This window comes from Panthera onca, chromosome X (assembly GCF_046562875.1).
Source record: "Panthera onca isolate mPanOnc1 chromosome X, mPanOnc1 haplotype 2, whole genome shotgun sequence".
Classification (NCBI taxonomy): domain Eukaryota; kingdom Metazoa; phylum Chordata; class Mammalia; order Carnivora; family Felidae; genus Panthera; species Panthera onca.
This window is the reverse complement of record NC_138357.1, coordinates 41068771-41088338: the sequence shown is the minus strand read 5'-3', so window position 1 is coordinate 41088338 and position 19568 is coordinate 41068771. Positions and strand designations below refer to the sequence as shown.

The window sequence follows — 19568 nt, the reverse complement described above, 5'->3', positions numbered from 1 at the left end:
AGGACCAAGACAAGGGTGCCCACTCTCAGCACTCTTATGCAACATAGTACTAGAACTCCTAGATGGAGCAATCAGGCAAGAAAAAGAAAAGATATAAGAATTGGAAAAGAAGTAAAATTGAAATAACATGAGTTTATATATAGAAAATCCTAAAGTCTTAACCAAAAAACTGTTAGATCTAATCAATGAATTCGGTAAAGTTGCAGGATACAAAATTAACATAAATACCAGTGGCATTTCTATACATTAACAATGAATTTTCTAAAAAAGAAATAAATTGATGCCTTTTACAATAGCATCAAGAACAAGAAAATGCTTAGGAACAAATTTAAGGAAGAAGATCTCTACTCGGAAAACTACAAGACAGTAATGAAAGAAATGGAAGAAAACAAATGAATTAAAAAGTATCCCATGTTTGTGGATTAGAAGAATTAATATTGTTAAATTGTCAATACTACCAAAAGCCATGTATATATTCAATGCAATTTCTATCAAGATTCCAATGGCATTTTTTTTACCAAAGTAGGAAAAACACAAGAGACCCTGAATAGCCAAAGAAATTCCGAGAAAGAAAAAGAAAATAGGAGGCATCACACATTCTGATTTGAAGCTATACTATAAAGTCATAGTCATCAAAACAGTATGGTACTAGCATAAAAACACGCAATGGAACAGAATTGAGAGCCCAGATATAAATCCAAGTATATACAGTTAACTAATATGTGACAAAAGAACCAAGAATACCCAATGGAAAAAAAGACTGTGTTTTCAACAAACGGTGCTGAGATAATTGGCTATTCACATGTAAAAGAATGGAACTGGACCCTATCTTATACCACTCACAAAAATTAACTCCAAATAGATTAAAGACTTAAATGTAAATCCTGAAAGCATGAAACTCCTAGAAGAAAACATAGGAATAAAGTTCCTTGATAGGTGTATTTATGACTTGTTTTGGGATATGACACCTAAAGCACAAGCAACAAAATAAAAAATAAACAAGTGGGACTGCATCAAACTAAAAAGGTCTACACAGCAAAACAAACCATCAACAAAGTGAAAAAACAGCCTACAGAATGAAAAAAAAAATATTTGCAAACCATGTATCTTATGAGGCGTTAACATCCAAAATACATAAAGAACTCCTATAACCCCATAGCAGAACTCCTATAACCCCAAATAGCCCAATTAGAAAATGGGCAAAGGACCTGAATAGACATTCCTCCAAAGAAGATATATAAAAGGTCAGCAGGTACGTGAAAAGATGCTCAGCATCATTAGTAATTAGGGAAATATACATTAAGACCACAGTGAGATATCACTTCATGACTATTAGAAAAACCACCATCAAAAAGGTAACAAATGCTGGCATGGATGTGGAGTAGAGGGGAGCCTTTGTGTATAGCCCTTGTGTATAATCCCAATAGGTGGGATTATAAATTGGTGCAGCCACTATGCAAAACAGTATGGAGGATCCTCAAAAAATTAAAAGTAGAACTACCATATGATCCAGATGTATTCGGGAAATAGGGGAATGAAAACCCTAACTCAAAAAGATAATCTGCACCCCTATGTTCATAGCAGCATTATTTCCAATAGCCAAGACATGGAAACAACCTAAGTGCCCATCAATGTATGAATGGATAAAGAAGTTGTGGTATATAATACAATAGAATATTATTCAGCCATAAAAACCAAGGAAATCCTGCCATTTGTGACAACACAGATGGACCTTGAAGGCATTATGCTAGTGAAATAAGTCAGAGAAAAACAAACACTATATAATCTCACAAATGGAATCTAAAAAAAAACCCAAAATGGAGCATCTGGGTGGCTCAGTCAATTAAGCCTCCTACTTCAGCTCAGGTCATGATCTCACGGTTTGTGGGTTCGAGCCCTGTGTTGGGCTCTGTGCTGACAGTTTGGAGACTGCTTGGGATTCTCTCCCTCTCCCTTAGCCCCTCCCCCATTAGTGTTTTCTTTCTCTCTAAAAATAAATAAACTTAAAATAAAACCCCAAACTTACAGAAAAAGAGATCAGAATTGTGGTTACCAGAGACAGGGGGTGAGGGCAGTGGAAATTGGAGGAAGGTGGTCAAAATGTACACGCTTCCAGTTATAAATAAGTACTAAGAATGTGATGTACAACATGATGACTAGAGCTAACACTGCTGTATGATGTATAGGAAAGTAAAGAGAGTAAATCCTATGAGTTTTCATTACAAGAAGACAATTTTTTTCCTTTTCTTGTTATTCTATCTAAATGAAAACATGGATGTTAGCTGAACCTATTGGGATAATTACATATATTTTACAATATATGTAAATCAAAACATCGTGCTGGTATGCCTTAAACTTCTACAGTGATGTATGTCAATTATTTATTAATAAAATTGGAAAAAGTAGACTAGGGTATAGAGTGGGGTGTGAAATGAGATGCCACTTGAGCATCTGGATACATATTAGTTATAACTCCGAAAAATACATAGATGTTGGTTCATCAGGCCTGCTTAAAACATAGTTATAACTTCAGAAAACCATATAAATGTTGGTTCATCAGATCTGTCTAAAACATTATGGGACTTCTAGAGTTTTCTTTCTTTCTTTTATTTTAAATTTTGAAATAAGTTTTAACTTCACATAGAAGTTGCTAAAATAATATGGAGAGTTCCCACAAAGGATTCACCTACTCTTTCCCATTGTTAACATTTACATAATCGCATAACTACCATAACCAGGAAAGGATCACTGGTGTAATATTCTACCAAGCAAACTACAGACCTCATTCAAATTTCACCTGGGTTTACATGCCCTCAACCTTGTGGCGGCAGGGGAGGGCTCATAATGCTGTGAACTTTATCACATGTATAGATTTGTGTAATCACCATCATACTTAGACCAACAGTTTCATCACCCCCAAGAAACTAATTGTGCTACCTTTTTATAGTCACATTTGCCCCCGTGGAAACCCCTGATCTGTTCTTCTTCACTATAATTTCTGGAATGTTATGTACATGGAAACATGAAGTGTATAACATACTATGATCCGCTTATGTCCCTAATCAAAATGCCCCTGAGATCCATTCAAGTTGTTGTGTGTATCAATAGTTTTTCAATTTTTTTTTATTGCCAGTGTTCTACAATTTGTTTATACATGCTCCCACTGAAGAGCATTTCAGCTTTTTCCAGTTTTTGGCTCATACTTATAAAGGTGTTATTGGGATACCTGGGTGGCTCATTTGGTTAAGCATCTGACTCTATCTCAGCCCAGGTCTTGATCTCAGGGTCGTGAGTTCAAGCCCGCACTGGGTTCCATGCTGGGTGTGAAGCTTACTTAAAAACTAAAAACAAATAATAATAAAATAAGGTGTTAATGAACTTTCATGTACTTTTTTCTGTAGACATAAATGTTCATATTTCTATGGTGGAATCTAGAGTTTTAGGTCTTCAGAGTAGTTTAGAAGCAAGTGCTGTGCTTCACAGAGTGAAAAGAACATGAAAGATATGGCTTCAGCCTTGCTCTGTCATTGATCGGTAGAATGATATTAGGTAAGCCCTTCTTTCTAGGACTCAAATTTCTATATGTAGAGTGAGGGGCTAGGAACCTATGATTTCTTCAGTCTTTTCCATATCTAACAATTCTGTGGTTCTGAAGAGATAAAAAGGAGGTTTCTACCTTATTTCATAGAGGACTTCTAGCTTCTAGCTGTACAAGTAGCATACCAGCTACAAGCCTAGATTATTCCTCTCTCACTTGTTTCCTTGCATGTTCTAAACAGTTCCCTTGTGTGGAAAGAGAATATGGGTTTGAAAGTAACTAATCTTAGAAGTTATTTTAATATTTATTTTTGATAGAGAGAGAGTGTGTGTGAGTGGGGTAGAGGCAGAGCAAGAGAGAGCAAGAGAGAGTGAGAGTGAGTGAGAGAGAGAGAGAGAGAAACAGAATCTGAAGCAGTCTCCAGGTTCCAAGCTGTCAGCACAGAGCCTGACGTGGCGCTCTAACTCAAGAACCGTGAGATCATGACCTGAGCTGAAGTCAGATGCTTAACCGACTGAGCCACCCAGGTGCTGCAGAAAGTAACTAATCTTAATGCTACAAAGGCTTGGAGGTCTGATACCTGAGGAGAAAGGCCTTTAAAACTAACACAGAATTGCCACATGGCACAGGGTCCTTCCTATGTCATGTATATGGAACGAACTCCTTCTGTTGCTAGTATTGTTGTTAGTTACACTCAGAGTAAAATAAACACGGAATTTGTGCGTGTGTGTCCATATGTATGTGTGTGCATGATGCATATTTTCTAAATGTTTCATTGTATACATTTTTATCCTATATATTTTTTCAAAAGTCAGGAAGTAATTCTACAAAATATTTACAATGCTTACGTCTAAGGAATGCGATTATCTTGGGAGCCAATTCTGAGATGAAAAGAACTATGTGAGCATAGTCTCTCTGTCTCTGCCTCTCTCTCTCTCTCTCTCTCTCTCTCTCTCATATACATATGGACACACACACACACACACACACACACACAATGGTTAGATCGTGGACAAGAGCCAGACTGCCTGGGTGTAAATCCTGGCTCTGCCATGTGCTAGTTATATGATCTTGGGCAAGTCACATAACCTCTACATCTCGCACTTTCTTCTGTAGAATGGCAATGATAATAATGCCAACTTCAGAGGGTTAATAGGATACATAAATGAGTTAAAATATATGAAACAATTTGAAAAGTGCTTGTTGCATTGCAGGAAATGTGTCTGCCAGTCACTGTCTGTCTGTCAAGAGGCCTCCCACAGCATGGATCCCTGAGTGCAACATATTAGGACTCTTACACTTCTGGAAATGGCCTGGCTGCCACCTCCCCACAATGTACACTCCGTTTCTAACTTCAATAGTCCCACCCCCCACCCACCTTTACCGCTATAAACCCCTCACCCACTCCTCTGCCAAAAAAATTAACTTGGGCACTGAGGCAGAAGTTTGCTTAACTCTGCCTCAGTAATTTTTTTTCCTCCTAAGCTGTAGCTACTCCAGCAAGGGGGCCTAAAAATCCTATTAATAATTTTGCATATCCACCAGAACTTTAAGTGATCACCCTCCCCCCAAACCTAAAGAAACAGATAAAATCCATTTGAAAAACAGACCTATTTCATTTACCTATTTTTATGTAAAGCTGTCAGGACCATCTTTGAAATACTGTGTTGTTTTGCTTTAGAAAACAAGAAAAGATGGTCTTGTCTTCTTTTTCCTTTTATACTTTTGAACCTTCCTGATACAAGGGCTCTGGGGTGGTGGTGGTGGTGGTTGTGTGTGTGTGTGTGTGTGTGTGTGTGTGTGTGTGCATGCGCGTGTGTGAGTGTGTGTGATATTGACCTAGTGTGATCTGGATTAATAGCTTAGGGTGCCTGGGTAGCTCAGTCTGTTAAGCGTCCAACTCTTGGTTTTGGTGCAGGTCATGATCTCAGTTTCATGAGTTAAAGCCCTATGTCTGACTCTGAGCTGGCAGTGTGGAGCCTGCTTGGGATTCTCTCTCTCTCTCTCTCTCTCTCTCTCTCTCTCTCTCTCCCTCTCTCCCTCTCTCTCTGCCCCATTCCCACTTATGCTGTCTCTGTCTCTCTCAAAAGTAAATAAATCAATTTTAAAAGGCACCTTAGCTTAGATGCTGCCATCGTAGGTGCCATATCTGCTTCATAAACATTGTGGCCTCTTATTTTTTCCCATGTTTATTGAGATGTAATTGACATATAATATTGCGAAAATTTAAGGTGTATGATGTGATGATTTGATATACATGTAGATTACAAAATGATTACCACAATAAAGTTAGTTAACACATTCACCACCTCTCACAGTTGTCTTTTAGTCTGTGTGGTGAGAGCATTAAGGATCTATTCTCTTAGCAGTTTTCAAGCATGCAATACAGTCTTGTTAACTATAATCAGGGAATCTAATAAACCTGAACTCCTAGAAACAGAGAACATTGCATTTTCTTGAATGCATCATTTTAAGAGAGTAATGAATTCTTTGCAGCACAGTAAGGTGACAAAGCTGTTCATAACAACTCCTTGATAATCCATTAGACGGCCAATGTACCTCTCACTCTTCCTTCTCATTTCCTTTGCACAGAACGTGACTTTGCAGACTGAAGGCAGCCCACCTCAGCCACTTTTCTCTGATGTTGTGGAGTCTGAGAAGGTGGGGTTGGTGGTCACCTGACCTGCCCTGGGCGATAATGGGGAGTGAGAAATTTGCTGTGCCTTCCCACTTCCTTGAGTACTGTGCCTGCCTTTCCTCTCCACCTTGTTCTCAATTAGTGTGTTAGCTAACGATGGTTAAGATGTTGCTACAGTCTTAAGATCCTGAAATTTTATCCAGGTACACCTGAAGGCTCAGAATGACAGCGCAGCTCTCCATAATATATCTGCAACCTCCGTTTCTAGCCTTATTTCCCTCCCTTGCACCTGTCAGGATGATCTGCTTTATCCAAACATCCTCTACGTTCCCGCCTATGCTTTTGTTCATGCTATTCATATCCTTCTCTTGGCCTAGAATTCTCTCTTTAAACCTCATTTCTGTGCGTCCAAGTCTTGCTCATCCTTCAGGACCAGCTCAGCTACATGAAACCTCTAATCCCCTGATTGTCCTTTGCCATAGGCAAACTTTGTTTTCTCTTTTCTGTGCCCTTGAAGAGCTTTGTTTGTATTCTGCTATATTGCTTGTTCTGCTCTTCCTTGAATTGTAATTAGTTTGATTCGCACTCATCTTCTCCACTAGACTGTAAGTACCTTGAAGGCAGAAGCTGAAGTCTTTTGCATCATTCTGTCCCACACGGGAACCCACATAGTGCCTTGTACACAGTGTGGGCCCTCAATAAATGTTTGCTGATAAAAACTTCCCCCAACGATCTTATTGCTGGCATTTCAAAATCTTCTTGTGGGGAGATCTATTTGGGCAGAAGATTTCAGGGAATGAACTAGGATGGCATTGACTGTAGAGTGGAGGACCCTGAGATGAAGATGCCAACCTGGTGTGCTATTACCACATAAATGAATTTCACCTGAGTCTGGGTATAGGGCTCATCCACTACTTCATACATGCTGTTCCACCTGAACAGGAAATCCCAGCTCCTTCTGAACTCTTGTGCAGTCGTCCGCATGACTGATGGATGTGACTGAGCTGAGGAGAGTGTGTGAGTGAGGAAGTTTCTCATGGGGATGGGTGGAGGGAAGGCTGATGCACTTTGAACCCAAGAATAAAAGACCTATAGAACAAGCGTGTGGGAGTTGGCCCAAGAAAACTATCAAATAAGCTCGCTGAAAGAAGCTCAGGGTAAAAAGGTTTAGTCCATTTACATTTCAATACAGAATAGAAACAATTGCCAAAATAACTTTTTGTGCCCTCTTTTAAGCCTTTGCAACGTGTGGCTTTTGTGAACTCCCATATACTTATTTCCTTGTAGTGACCAGCATTAGAGTCCTTCTAATGGGATGTGTGTGTTTGTGTCAGGGAAGGGTGGGGATTAGGGAAGACTAGGTCTGACTGTGGGTTTAATCTGTTGGCTGGGAAGTAGGAAGGAACTTTGGGAAACAGTAGATGGGCAGTTGGATAAAAACGTGCAAGTCAAATTCTTGCTGCCTTTTGGAAGAAAGAAAAGAGCACAGAGCAGGAAGCGGACCTGGTGACCTAATAGGGAGGCCTGTGTTCCCTAGGGCTTGGGCCTTAGAAGACTCCTGCTGAGAGTCAGTCTTAAACATCAAAAATTCCTCCATGTCCCCGCAAAAATTGCCCTTTTTGGGGGGTGGAGAGATTTATACAAGCAGGTTACCAAGATTACTCTAATGGTGTTTTCAGGGAGGATAGATTTTTCCACAGATGAAAAGCCTGTCAAACCCACTAACCCAAACCAAAGAGCAAAGGCCAAATAAAGATGTGGAATCTCCCACCAGCAGACCAACCTGCCTGTCCACCAACCAACCAAAAGTGCTTATTAAGATAAGCCTGGTTGTTTTCAACTAAGGGTTAATAAACAAGTGAAATATGTCAGTGCATTTTCAAGGAAAACTGCAGACAGGGAAAATACCAGGGCTTTCAAGTACCTTCCAAGCAATTTGAGATGTTTTATTCACATCATGAAGACAGTTTTACCCTGGAGTATTTCCTGTTCGGAAAACATTCAAGGAAACTACTCTTTTGGGCTGCTTCTTGACATGGAAAAATTTTAATATCACTGCTTTACCTTTCATTTGGGATTTTGCCTCTTCAGCCAAATTTCTGCTACCTGTGCCTGGCTGTTTTATTTTGCCCACTGCAACTGTCCAAACCGCACCCTAGCTCCCTCACTTCAATCTACATTTTCTGTACAAAATGTGTTTACCATAGTACATTTTCTAATGTTTGTCATTCTTATTCTGATTTTTCATTTACTAAGTCAATCAGTAAATGTTGTGTGTAAGGCATTGTGCCTGTTACAGCAGGAGAAACAAAGTGACATAAAAACTTTCCTCAAGGAACTTGCTGTCTAATTGAAGTTTTGCAAGCGAGGGAGTGCTTCTCATATTTGACCTTTCCTTTTGATTCCTGTTACCCTCTTTGGCTAGACCCTGTTCACATCAAAATCATTTCCTAAATTGCTTCCCCAGCTTACCATTACCCCCAATCAAATCAATCCCAGGTCATCTTTTTTAAGAAAAAGTTAACTTGATGGTTGCCAGAGGAGGGGATGGGGGGTATAGACAAAATGGGTGAAAGGGAGTGCCGGGGGGGTACAGGCTTCCAGTTATGGAATGGATAAGTCACAGAGGATGAAAGGTACAGCATAGGGAATATAGTCAATGATATCGTAATAGTGTTGAATGGTGATGGACAGTAGCAACACTTATGGTGAGCACAGCATGACATATAGAGTTGTTGCATCACTGTGTTGTACACCTGAAACTAATGTAACATTGTGTGCCCACTATACTTCAATTTAAAAATGTGTATTTTTTTATTTTTATTTTTTTAAGTTTATTTTGAGAGGGAGAGAGGGAGAGAGTTTGTGTACATGCATGTGGGAGAGGGGCAAAGAGAGAGGGAGAGAGAATCCCAAGCAGGCTCTGCACTGTCAACACAGTGCCTGATGCAGGGCTCAATCCCATGAACCAGGAGATCATGACCTGAGCTGAAATCAAGTGTCAGACACTTAACCCACTGAGCCACCCAGGCACTCCCCCCAAAATATACGTATTTTAAAAAGTCATTCTCTCACCATCCTACCCTCCTCCCCCAAAAAATATTTTTCAAAGATACCATGTTGTCTAATGAATAAGGTTCAATTTTGTTATCTTGGCTCAAGATTTCTCTCCTTTTTACCTTTAAAATCTAAGTCCTATCCATCTTTAAGTCTCAAGTCCCACTGCATTCAGGCATCTTTTCTACACTTCCCCCCTGAGAGCAATCTCTCCCTTCAATTTCTGTAGATTATATTCTACATCACTCATTGGTACGCTACCTTGACTTGTTTGTTTTATATGCATGCGGCTTTTCCCTGTTCAGATTGCAAATTTATTGGGCCACCTGGGTGGCTCAATCAGTTGAATGTCCAATTTCAGCTCATGGCCTTAATCTCACAGTTTGTGAGTTCAAGCCCTGCATCAGGCTTGCTGCTGTCACCCTGTCAGTGCACAGCCCGCTTCATATCCTCTGTCTCCCTCTCTCTCTGCCCCTTCCCCACTTGCACTCTCTCTCTCAGAAAAAAAAACAACAACATTAAATATTACAAGTTTATTGAACGCAGGGCCTGAATGTAATGTATTACACACAAAAGATGCTTCATACATGTTTGATGATGAAGATGGTGATGATTTTTCCTGATTTCAGGGTATGTATAGGATGGGTTATGAGGGTGGGTGGCAAAGGAAAGATCCTGAAGGTGGGGAATGAATTAATAAAGCTTTTACAGTAACAGTCCAAAAGGGTGATAAGGGCTTCAGCTTATTGATTCCTTGGCTCAGAGCCTCATTGTATTGCCAGAATAAATTCAGTGAGTTTGAAAAGAAAAGAAAGAGTAGGACTTTGGTACTGTTGTGAATTTATGTGGGGGCTGAGAGAGAAGTAGAAGTCAGAAGTAAGCCAACCTGAGTAACTCCAGTAATGATAATAGCATTAGCAAAAATGAAAGAAAGAAAAAGAAAGAGAAAGAAAGAAAGAAAGAAAGAAAGAAAGAAAGAAAGAAAGAAAGAAAAAAATAAATCAGAGGTGGAAGCCAGATGTAGAGGGAAGATGATGAGTTTGTTTTTAGACATACTGAATTTAAGGTAACTTAAGTAACCAAGTAGACATGTCTAGCAAGCAGTGAGCTACTCCCTACCCCCATTTGATTCAATACAACAAATATTTACTGGACATCTACTGTATGCTGTCACTATGTTAGAGATGCAGTCAAATAAGACACTATCCCTGGCCTCCAGAACTTATGTTTGAGTGGGGACGACAGACTAACAAATTCCTACAGTATAAGGTAGTAAATGGTATAATTGAATTATATATACAGTGCTATGATAGCATAAATAGGGGATGCATTTGGTCCAAGCAGATGAGAAAAAGTTACAGAAGTGATGATTTTGGAGCAAGGCCTGGAAATATCGGTGGATGTTTGTTCAATAAACTAATAGGGAAATGAATTTCCAAGTGAATGAAGTCTCAAGGAAAGGCACAGGGTGTGTGGCACCCCAGGGGAACAACAAGTGACCTGGAGTGACTAAAGAGAATGGGATAACAGAATAAAGATGGGGGCACCTGCGTGGCTCAGTTGGTTAAGCGTCCGACTTTAGCACAGGTCATGATCTCGTAGCTTGTGGGTTCGAGCCCCTCATCAGGCTCTGTGTGGACAGCTCAGAGCCGGGAGCCTGCTTCAGATTCTGTGTCTCCCTCTCTCTCTGCCCTTCCCCTGCTCTCTCTCTCTCTCTCTGTCTCTCTGTCTCTCTCTGTCTCTCAAAAACAAATAAACTTTAAAATATTTTTTTTAAAGATGGATGGAGCAAAAGAGGTGATGGTTGTCAGAAACTGGACAGGAATTTTGTTACATTAGCCTGGGGAGGCAGTCTAGTGTGATGGTTTGAAAGGTATGGACTATAGTGTCAGACTGCCTGGGTCCAAATCCCATCTCCACCACTTACTAGGTGTGTGGCCTGGAGTGAGTCACTGAGTATCTCTGTTCTCAGTTTTCCCATCTATGAAATGTGGCTGCTGGTACCTGCCTCAGAGGATTGTTTTGATGATTGAGAGAGCAAGTGTATGTAAACTGATTGAGGTAGTGCCTAGCATATATTGAGTGTTATGTTGGCCCAAGGGCTAAATTATAAAGAAACAAGGCACTACACCATTGTGTCCTACATCATCAGCAGGTTCAAAAGGAAATTATAAATGGGAACTAAAGTTGACAGATACTCTAAGCACGGATCCAGGGCGCACTAGATGAATCTCCTGTTCTCACATGAGTGGGAGTTTCTTGCAAGGGTGACATATCTGCCTTGGAAATGTAGATCCAATTTAGGGAAGGGGTGAGGAGTCTGAGAAAAAAAAATTACATTGGCCGGAGTGGGACTGTTTATTCCCAATACATGGAAGCTCTCATTATGGCATTCCCTCTGGAAAGTGGAAATAAACTGAAATAAGGTTGAAATACCACCAGCGTATTTTATTTCAGTTAAATAAGCAACCAAAAATTGGCCAGCGGGGACCTTCGAGGGCAAGAGAGGAGGCAGCAGGGTCCAGTGACAGGCATTTTGCCAGGTTTGGAGTAGGTAAAGGATCCTTGAGTAGACTCTTGGAATGATTGTGTTTCCCTGTGTGACTGCTCTGTGTGCTGCTCACATGGAACTGAGCCTCGTCCACCCACCCAGCCAGGCCAGGGGTTTCACTTGACAGAACTCAGTCTGAATTCTGGTGTTACCAATGACTAGCAAGTTACTCACGTTGTCCAAGCTTCAGTTTCTCCATCTGTGGAATGGGAATAAAGGTGGCTCCTATATTATAAAGTGCTTATGATAATTACACGAAATAATGCATCTATAAAGCATTGGAACATTAAGTGCTTAAATGACATAAGTCAGTTCCCCTTCCTTTGCTTTTCCACTTGGGCAACCCAGAGATGCCCACTCTCAGTTCAGTCCTGCTGGGCACTTCCTATCATCTAATGTCAATAGTAGTAGAGATGGGAGAAAGGAGAAATCAGGATACAGAAAGACAATGAAAAACGGTGGCTTTTCTTTTTTACAACCCCACTCTGACTTTGCAGTGGAGATATTTTGATGTAGCCAGTATTCCAAAATAGAAGAGGTATTCAGATACTGGACAGCCTAAGGTGAGAGGTATCTACTAACGCATGATGGCAAAAATGTGAAAATATAGCTACACATGCATTTCTCTAATGTGAAGTTATAGCTGCACGTTCATATGTTTTAAATTTTTTTCTTTTTAATGTTTATTTATTTTTGAAGGAGAGACAGAGCAAGAGCAGAGGAGGGGCAGAGAGAGAGGGAGACACAGAACCTGAAGCATGCTCCTGGCTCTGAGTTGTCAGCATAGAGCTTGATGCAGGGCTCGAACCCACGAACCGTGAGATCGTGACCTGAACCAAAGCTGAACACTTAACCGACTGAGCCACCCAGGCATCCCTCGTTCATACATTTTAGAATTAGAAGGGAACAAGGAAAATCGAAACCATTGTTTTAGGATGGTAGAAATCAATTGTTGGCGATGTTATCTCAATATTACTGTGCCTGTGGAGAGGGATCCTCTTTTCCTAACATACTTAAATCTCCTTACCGTCTTTTCAAAAGAACAGCAGGAGAACAGGGTGCTGGGGTAAAGGGAGTTGCACAGTGGGAATAACATGCCCCCATCTCATCTGTCCTTCTGCCCAGCCTTCCATTAACCATCATGATCTACCAGAGGCCGGAGAGTTTCCTATCTGTGGTGCTTCAATGCCCTTGCATCATTAATATCATCATCTCTACCCTTCTTCTAGGAGTGGATCTTATGAGGGAGGTATGGAAGAAGTTGTGCATGCTTAGCTGTCAATCCGAACCTTTGAGAGGCAGCAGGGGACAAAGGCAGCAATCACTGTGTAATATTCTGGACTTTCTTGGCAGGTGAATACTGCTATGCATGAGGCAAAACTTATGGAAGAATGTGACGAGTTGGTAGAGATCATCCAGCAGAGGAAGCAAATGATTGCTGTCAAAATCAAAGAGACCAAGGTAATTCACAGCCGCTTCAGTGAGACCAAGGCAGAGTTGACTTTACAAATGTCAGAGTTTCCTCCTGATGATTCCAGGGTGAACATGGATCGTGAAAATAAGAAGAAAGGAGGTGGTAGGGAGGGAGGCAAAGAAGAAGCAATGTTTGACCTTGTGCGATGAATCCAGTAAAAATGATGGCAGTTCTGGGGTGTTGGAAATGTTCTATATCTTGGCCAGGTTGGTGGTTACATGGGTGTTTGTATATACAAAAAAAAAATCATTGAGTTTTACACTTCAGAGGTGGGTGCTTTACTGAATGTGTTATAAGTCAACCTGAAAAGAAAAAAGAAAAAAAGTAATGGTGGAAATGAGGGTCAGAATTATGGAAGGACCAGGTATGCTAATATTAAGGACTTTGGGCTTAATCTAAAAGGCATTGGGAAACCATTTTAGTTTCTTAGGAAGGGAGAAGACTGATCAATATGGCAGAGGTATGCAGGATAGATCAGAACAGGATGATACTGAAGTAAGAGAAGCAAGTTAAGAGGCTTATGGAGTGTTTCTTTTTTAACTTCTTAATGTTTATTTGTTTTTGAGACAGAGTGTGAGTGGGGGAGGGGCAGAGAGAGAGGGAGACACAGAATCCGAAGCAGGCTCCTGGCTCTGAGCTGTCAGTGCAGAGCCTGACATGGGGCTTGAACTCATAGACTGTGAGATCATGACCTGAGCTGCAGTCAGATGCTTAACCAACTGAGCCACCCAGGCACCCCATGGAATGGTTTTTGGTATGAGTTGATGAAGACCTAAACCAGGGAAGCACCAGCACAAATGGAAAGGAAGAACATAACAGGCACTACTAGAAAGGAAATGATGAGAATCATTAACTGATTAGCTACAAAGATGAAGGGGAAAGAGAAGACGTTCAGGTTTTTAGCTTGGGAATTGAAGAAGCACAGTCAAGGTCAGGTGTGAGCCTCCGTGCGTCTCTATGGTTTTAGGCTTATTGGTCTGCCGGTCAGTGTAGTGATTATAATAAGTTCATGTTGTGTATACAATGTGAGGAGTTATGAGAGTCTGGAGTGATAATCAATACTTTGTGCCATGCTGGATGGTTGGGTCCAGCTAACACAGGAGTTGAAATTTCTGTGACCCCAGGCCTGTGAACACACAGGTATGCATACAGATACATAGATAAATATATACACAGAAATGTAGCTACTCATAAAGAACAAAGAGTTACTTTTTATTAAACTTGTATGTGAAAAGCTATTGACAATAAAATGTAAACAGTGGTGATCTCTGGGTGCTGGGGTTTCTTTTTATACTTTTATTATTTTCAAAATATTCTATGGTGATATTCTATGCATTGCTTTTATAATCAGAAAAATTAATGTTACCAATAAAAAGGAGGAGGCCAATGATCTACAGTATATGACTGGGTGTATATGCAATGTGGGTAAGTGGGCTGGAGGTGGGAGGAGGGGCTGGCAAGACAGATGTAGAGGGTAGGGTGAGGAGGTGAGTGGTAAGTATGGGGACCTTGGGACATCAATAGGCCTTATTTTTAGAATCACTGCAGCAAATCTCCTTCATGTTGTTTTATAGTTTTTAATTAAGCCCTGGATATTTAATCTCATTTTTCTTTGGCTCATTCCTTGAAGGTAATGAAGCTGAGAAAGTTGGCACAGCAGGTTGCTAATTGCCGCCAGTGTCTTGAACGGTCAACAGTCCTCATCAACCAAGCTGAACATATCCTGAAAGAAAATGACCAGGCACGGTTTCTTCAGTCTGCAAAAAATATCGCTGAGAGGTGAGTTCCGTCTCTTTTTATGCGCCTGCTCTTATGAACAGGGGGCAGCTTGAAGTCCCTTAATTCCGTTCAGGCATGTATGTATGTAGCAGCCACCACCAGATAGGTACGAAGCCTCAGTGGTTCATTGCCCTGTGGATTTCTGGCACCCTTTTCTCTGTGTAGCTCATCTGTTCCTCTAGTGTCCAGCCAGTCATGGCCCCTAGCTGTGCCCTAGCTCTTCGTGGCCCACTCCGTGCTAGAGCTTTCTATGTTGATGTTAGCGTAGGGCCAGAGAAATATTTGGCCACAGAGATAGGTGTGTGCTCTTCCTAAATCTTTGTGCGATTCTCATTGCTTTCATTTAGTTATCCATCACACAGATCCTTTAGAGCAGTAATTCTTAGGCTTTTATTTTAATCAATGGCTCCTTCGACAGAGTGATGAATGTCATGAGCCCTCTACCTGAGGAAAAAAATGCATAGTAGATATATACACACAGAATCTTGCATACAATTTCAGAAAACTCATGAATACTTAGCAGGCCATCTATACACCATTTGCAAAGAATCTGAAGATGAAAGTGAAACATTGCTCAGTACAATCACCAAGGCTTCGAGGGGCTGCAGGGGCTCATTAGGCAAATCTGACTTCCTCCTATCTCTCTCTCTCATTTACTGGAGACTTTGGCTCTGGGTTCACAGTATTCCTTTCTGTTGCTTCTGCCATTGTTCTGGGTGCCATTGGCGGCATCCACATCTAATGCCAGCTGACATTGGCAGCTGACCACATCTAATACTCTAGCCATCTAATCTCCTGGCTCCTTGCCATCCCATCCTCCAGTGACCCTCACCTCTGCTCCCCTTCATCCACCTACTTCCATGGCTCACATGCTGAACCTCACCATCACTCAGAATAAACTAAAAGATCCCACCTTCTAACTATAACCTCTGTACTTACGGTTGTTTGTTTTTCTTCCAGTACATCCATTCTTCAACTTCATTGGGACCTCTAAGGCCTGACTCCTATCTACCAGCTACCTATTGTCTTCACTTCTTTCTTTGGCCTATTTAGGGTATATGATTTCTCATTTCAGCTATTTACTCTCTTTTCTGTGTACCCAGTTCCCTTGCCCCACTGTCTTTTTATCCCACCAACCTGGTAAGACCCCCAACCATGAAGCAGCCCAGCTCTTCTCACCTTTTCCATGCCTATGTTTGAGTTGCAGAACCCTGGGGGAGAAAACTCAATAATCAAAGAGGTTGGTACTGCTGCATCGCAAATTTATGGCTTCTAATCTCCCCTGGGCCCTCGGTACTGACCTGAAATCCTTCTGTGTTGCTTTGGTCAGCTTTCTTTCTGCTTTGTCTCCATAATGGCCATTTCAAATTTTCTGTGTTCAACTCAAAGTTCCGACCCTGCCACCTTCCTGCTCATGCTCAGCAGATGACTTTACATCCTATTTTTATAGAGAGAGCGGTAGGTAAGAAATGACAAATTCCTCAGCTTCTCAAGCCAAGCTGGGGGGCATATCTACATCCACATCCATGAGTTCCCCCTCCCTTTTGATTATAATAGAAGACATGTGCTTTGTGCCACATGCTTCCTTTTTACCATAGTTTCAATTTCTACCTTTCTCTAGTTGACTTCACATGGACTTTTAAAAATCCATTCATGTCTCTCCTATCTAAAACATTCCTCTACCTCCTACCTACTCTAGCCGTTGCCATATCTCTCTCTTTCCCTCATGGCAAACTCCTTTTTTAATGTTTATTTTTGAGAGAAAGCGGGAGAGAGAGAGAGAGACAGAGAGAGAGAGAGAGAGAGAGAGAGAGAGAGAGAGAGGGAGGGAGAGAGACATCAGGTACACAAGACAGGGAGGGGCAGAGAGAGGGAAGGACAGAGGATATGAAGTGGGCTCTGCATTGATATCAATGAGCCTGATGTGGGGCTCAAACTCACAAACTGTGAGATCATGACCTGAGCCAAGGTTGGACACTCAACCGACTGAGCCACCCAGGTGCCCCCTTTATGGAAAAATTCTTGAAGGTCTTTCCATTTCCTCACCTCTGATTTATGCTTCTTAAACATTTATTTATGTACTTATTTACTTTTTAATGTTTATTTATTTTTAGGAGAGAGAGAGAGTGTGATCAGGGAAGGGGAAGATAGACAGGGAGACACAGAATCCGAAGCAGACTCCAGGCTCCGATCTGTCAGCACAGAGCCCAACGCAGGGCTCAAACCCATGAGCCGCGAGATCATGACCTGAGCCAAAGTTGGACGCTTAACCAACTGAGCCATCCAGGCATCCCTCTTCTTAAACATTTAAAAGTTATTTATATTCAAGTAATACTTGCACATAGTTAAAAAGTCAAATATTATTAACATTCATATTGCAAAAAAATAACAATCTTCTCCTCACTCCCAATTTCTGCTCTCCAATAATAACAATATTTAACATTTACTTTGTGTTGGGCATTATTCTAAGGCCTTATAAGTATTAACTCATCTAATCCTTATAAAAACCTCATGAGATAAACACTATTATTATACACATTTTAGGAGTGAGAGAATGAGGCTCAGAGAGGTTATGTGACTTGCCTAAAATCACCCAGCTATTAAGGGATAGAGGCAGGATTAAAACCCAGGAAGTCTACACTTCTCCAACAAAGGCAAGCAATTTCAACTCTATTAGGTATTTCTTTTTTTTTAAAGTTTATTTATTTTGAGAGAAAGAGAGAGAGAGCAAGCAGGGGAGGAGCAGAGAGTGAGGGAGAAAGAGAATCCCAAGCAGCCTTGGTGCTGCTAGGTCAGAGCTCGATGTGGGGCTCGATCTCATGAATGATGAGATCATGACGTGAGCCAAAATCAAGAGTCAGATGCTTAACCAACTGAGCCACCTAGGCACCCTTCCATTAGGTATTTCTGTTGGCATTACCTTTACATTTCTGAATAGCATCGTTATATTGCTATTTTCTTCAAATTTAGACATTAACAATTGAGTTCTACAAATCTGGAAATTTTTCAGCCATCATTTCTTCAAGTATTTTTTTATGTTGCCTTCTTCTCTTATGCAGATTCCAATTACATGTATATTAGGCTGCTTGAAGTAGTTATCAGCTCACTGATGTGTTGTTCATATTTTAGCCATTTTTTTTCTCTGTGTATTTCATTTATTTCTAATGATATGTCTTAGAATTCACTAACCTTTTCTTCTGTAATGCCTAATCTGCCATTTATCTCTCTAGTGTATTTTTCATCTCAGATATTATTGTTTTCATCTGCAGAAGTTCGGTTTGGGTCTTTGTTTATCATCCATATCTCTACTTAACATATTCAGCCTTTCCTCTAGCTTTTGAACATATGGAACAACACTAATTCAAAAAGATATATGCACCCCTATGTTTATTGCATTATTTACAATAGCCAAGCTATAGAAGCAACCTGACTGTCCATTGATAGATGAACGGATGAAGATGTGGTATACACACACACACACACACACACACACACACACACACACACACACACACACGATAGAATATTACACAGCCATAGAAAGGATGAGATCTTGCCATTTGTGACAACATGGATGGACCTCGAGGGTTTAATGCTAAGTGAAATAATTCAGACTGAGAAAGACAAATACCATGTGATTTCACTCATATATGGAATCTAAAAAAACAAAACAAATGAATAAACAAACAAAAAGCAGAATGAAACCTATAAATATGGAGAACAAACTGATGGTTGCCAAGGGAAAGTGGGTGGGAGATGGACAAAATGAGTGAGGGGAAATAGGAGATACAGGCTTCCAGTTATGGAATGAATGATTCATAAGAATAAAAGGCACAGTATAGGGCATATAAGTCAAAGATATTGTAATAGGGTTGAATGGTGACAGATGGTAGCGACACTTGTGGTGAGCACAGCATAACGTATAGACTTGTCAAATCACTATGTTGTATACCTCAGACTAATGTAATGTTTTGTATCAGCTGTACTCAAAATCACCAAATCAAAATCATTAAAATCAAAACATGGACAAAACATGGAATACAGTTATCATAACCGTTACAATATCTAGTTCTAACATCTGTGTCAGGTCTAGGTCAGTTTCAATTGATTGCTTTGTCTCCTCATTATGGGTTGTATTTTCTTCCTTCTTTTCCTATCTGATAATTTTTGACTGGATGTCAGACATTATGAATTTTATTAGGTGCCATATATTATACTTCTATAAATATTCTTTTTTAATTTTTAAAAATCTTTTAATGTTTATTTATTTTTGAGAGAGACAGAGACAGAGAGTGAGCAGGGGAGGGGCAGAGACAGGGAGACACAGAATCCAAAGGAGGCTCCAGGCTCTGAAATGTCAGCACAGAGCCCAATGCGGGGCTCAAACCTACGAACTGTGAGATCATGACCTGAGCCAAAGTCGGATGCTTTACCGACCGAGCCACCCAGGCGCCCCTCTATAAATGTTCTTAAGCTTTGTTCTAGGACACAGTTAAGTCACTTGAAAATATCTTGATCCCTTGGGTCTTGC

At 40.6% G+C, this 19568-nt stretch overlaps 1 protein-coding gene across 5 annotated transcripts in view; it reads left to right on the top strand.

The window, feature by feature from the left end:
- Positions 1-19568, top strand: part of MID2 (midline 2) — a 101857-nt gene that overhangs the window by 59811 nt on the left and 22478 nt on the right. For all 5 annotated transcript variants that reach the window (XM_081792977.1, XM_081792976.1, XM_081792979.1 and 2 more), the window contains exons 4-5: positions 13138-13245; positions 14889-15037. In XM_081792977.1, coding sequence (XP_081649103.1) covers positions 13138-13245; positions 14889-15037 — 257 coding nt within the window. The remainder of the gene's footprint in view (positions 1-13137; positions 13246-14888; positions 15038-19568) is intronic.